This window comes from Bison bison, unplaced genomic scaffold (genome assembly GCF_000754665.1).
Source record: "Bison bison bison isolate TAMUID 2011002044 unplaced genomic scaffold, Bison_UMD1.0 scf7180017858886, whole genome shotgun sequence".
Lineage (NCBI taxonomy): Eukaryota > Metazoa > Chordata > Mammalia > Artiodactyla > Bovidae > Bison > Bison bison.
The window spans coordinates 517,688-519,600 of record NW_011489458.1 but is presented as its reverse complement, the minus strand read 5'-3'; the positions used below and the strand labels follow the sequence as shown (position 1 = coordinate 519,600).

The following is a 1,913-nucleotide window of genomic DNA, read 5'->3' as shown; positions in this document are numbered from 1 at the left end:
GATGTCTTGAAGGTTCCATTTTACATTTTATTACAGAAATAACAGCAGCTTTCTCTTGCAGCCTTTATACCAGTGGTTATGGGAAACAGTGGTTGTGTTGTGTTTTTAAACTTCAACAAAAAATTTTTGTTTCTGTAGCAAGGAAAAAGATTTTTTTTTTCTTTTTCCCTTCCAAACTTACAGGAAAGTTCTACAGAAGATGCCCTCCTGTTGCCTTCAGCTAGATTCATCAGTTAACGTTCTGCTACATTTTATTTCAGTAAGCTCCTTCTAAGACAGAGGACACGTTCTGCATTAGCGTGCTGTGACTTCACACTCGGGAAACCTCACCCCTGTAGCCACCTCCCATCTGCTCCTCTGCTCCATGTTGAGTTGCCGTGTCTCAGTTCCTAGCTTTATTTTCTTTCATGACATGGGCATTTTGTGAAGACTCCAGGCCAATTGCTTTGTAGAATATCTATCCATTTGGGTTTTTCTGATTTGTTTCCTTATAATTAGAGTCAGGTTAAACCATAGATTGCATTTTAAAAGTTGACCTCTTTGAAGCAGAATGTCCCCTGTATGGCCCTGTGTCTGACCATTCTTCTTTTGAAGAATTACTGAATGAGGTAGAAAACATAAGATGTAGATGTTTTAGGCCCATTGTAGTCAGTTTCAAAAAAGAGAACAAATGCGTGAAGCAGGAGAACGAGGGCAGTATCGTGTAACTTTGCGGGGTGGTCACAAAACGAAGCCAGGCATCCCAGCCCCCCAGGTGCACTGGCCCAGCTGTCTGCAGTACTCTAGTTCCAGAGTCCAGAGGAGTCTGTCTGTTTTGCAGGTCTTCTTTGTGATCCGTCTCATCGCTGGCCCTGCCGCCAACTCCCTGCCTCCCATTGTTGACCCCGACCCCCTCATCCCCTGTGACCTGATGGATGGGCGGGATGCCTTTCTCACCCTTGCAAGGGACAAGCACCTGGAGTTCTCGTCGTTGCGAAGAGCCCAGTGGTCCACCATGTGCATGCTGGTGGAGCTGCACACCCAGAGCCAGGACCGCTTTGTCTACACCTGCAACGAGTGCAAGCACCACGTGGAGACACGCTGGCACTGCACCGTGTGTGAGGTCGGTCCCTTGGCGGGGAGGGCTGGGGGTTCCAGGTACCTGGGAGGTGGTTCAGAGGTGGTACTGGCCTGAGGGCAGGCTCCGGGGCCAGTGTGAGGACCAGAACAGGCCAGGTGGGGCCTGGTGTCAGATTTGAGTGGTTGGGCTAAAGAAGCTTTCTCTAAACTAGGGCTTTTTAGCCCAAGCAGGATATGTAAATACCTTTGAATGGCTTGAATCCTGGAGTGTTGACCTGCGCCTCTGTTTTCCCCAGGATTATGACTTGTGTATCACCTGCTACAACACTAAAAACCACGACCACAAGATGGAGAAGCTCGGGCTGGGGCTTGATGACGAGAGCAACAACCAGCAGGCTGCCGCCACGCAGAGCCCGGGAGACTCCCGCCGCCTGAGCATCCAGCGCTGCATCCAGTCGCTGGTGCACGCCTGCCAGTGCCGCAACGCCAACTGCTCGCTGCCGTCCTGCCAGAAGATGAAGCGGGTGGTGCAGCACACCAAGGGCTGCAAGCGCAAGACCAACGGTGGCTGCCCCATCTGCAAACAGCTCATCGCCCTGTGCTGCTACCATGCCAAGCACTGCCAGGAGAACAAGTGCCCCGTGCCCTTCTGCCTCAACATCAAGCAGAAGCTCCGGCAGCAGCAGCTGCAGCACCGGCTCCAGCAGGCCCAGATGCTGCGCAGGAGGATGGCCAGCATGCAGCGGACTGGTGTGGTGGGGCAGCAGCAGGGCCTGCCCTCCCCTACCCCTGCCACCCCTACCACGCCGACGGGCCAGCAGCCCACCACCCCGCAGACACCCCAGCCCCCACCC

At 53.3% G+C, this 1,913-nt stretch overlaps 1 protein-coding gene across 1 annotated transcript in view; it reads left to right on the top strand.

Annotated features, from left to right (window-relative positions):
• Positions 1 to 1,913, top strand: part of EP300 (E1A binding protein p300) — a 64,122-nt gene that overhangs the window by 59,315 nt on the left and 2,894 nt on the right. The window contains exons 30-31 of the mRNA XM_010830248.1: positions 821 to 1,102; positions 1,356 to 1,912. Of these exons, the coding sequence (XP_010828550.1) occupies positions 821 to 1,102; positions 1,356 to 1,912 (839 nt within the window). The remainder of the gene's footprint in view (positions 1 to 820; positions 1,103 to 1,355; position 1,913) is intronic.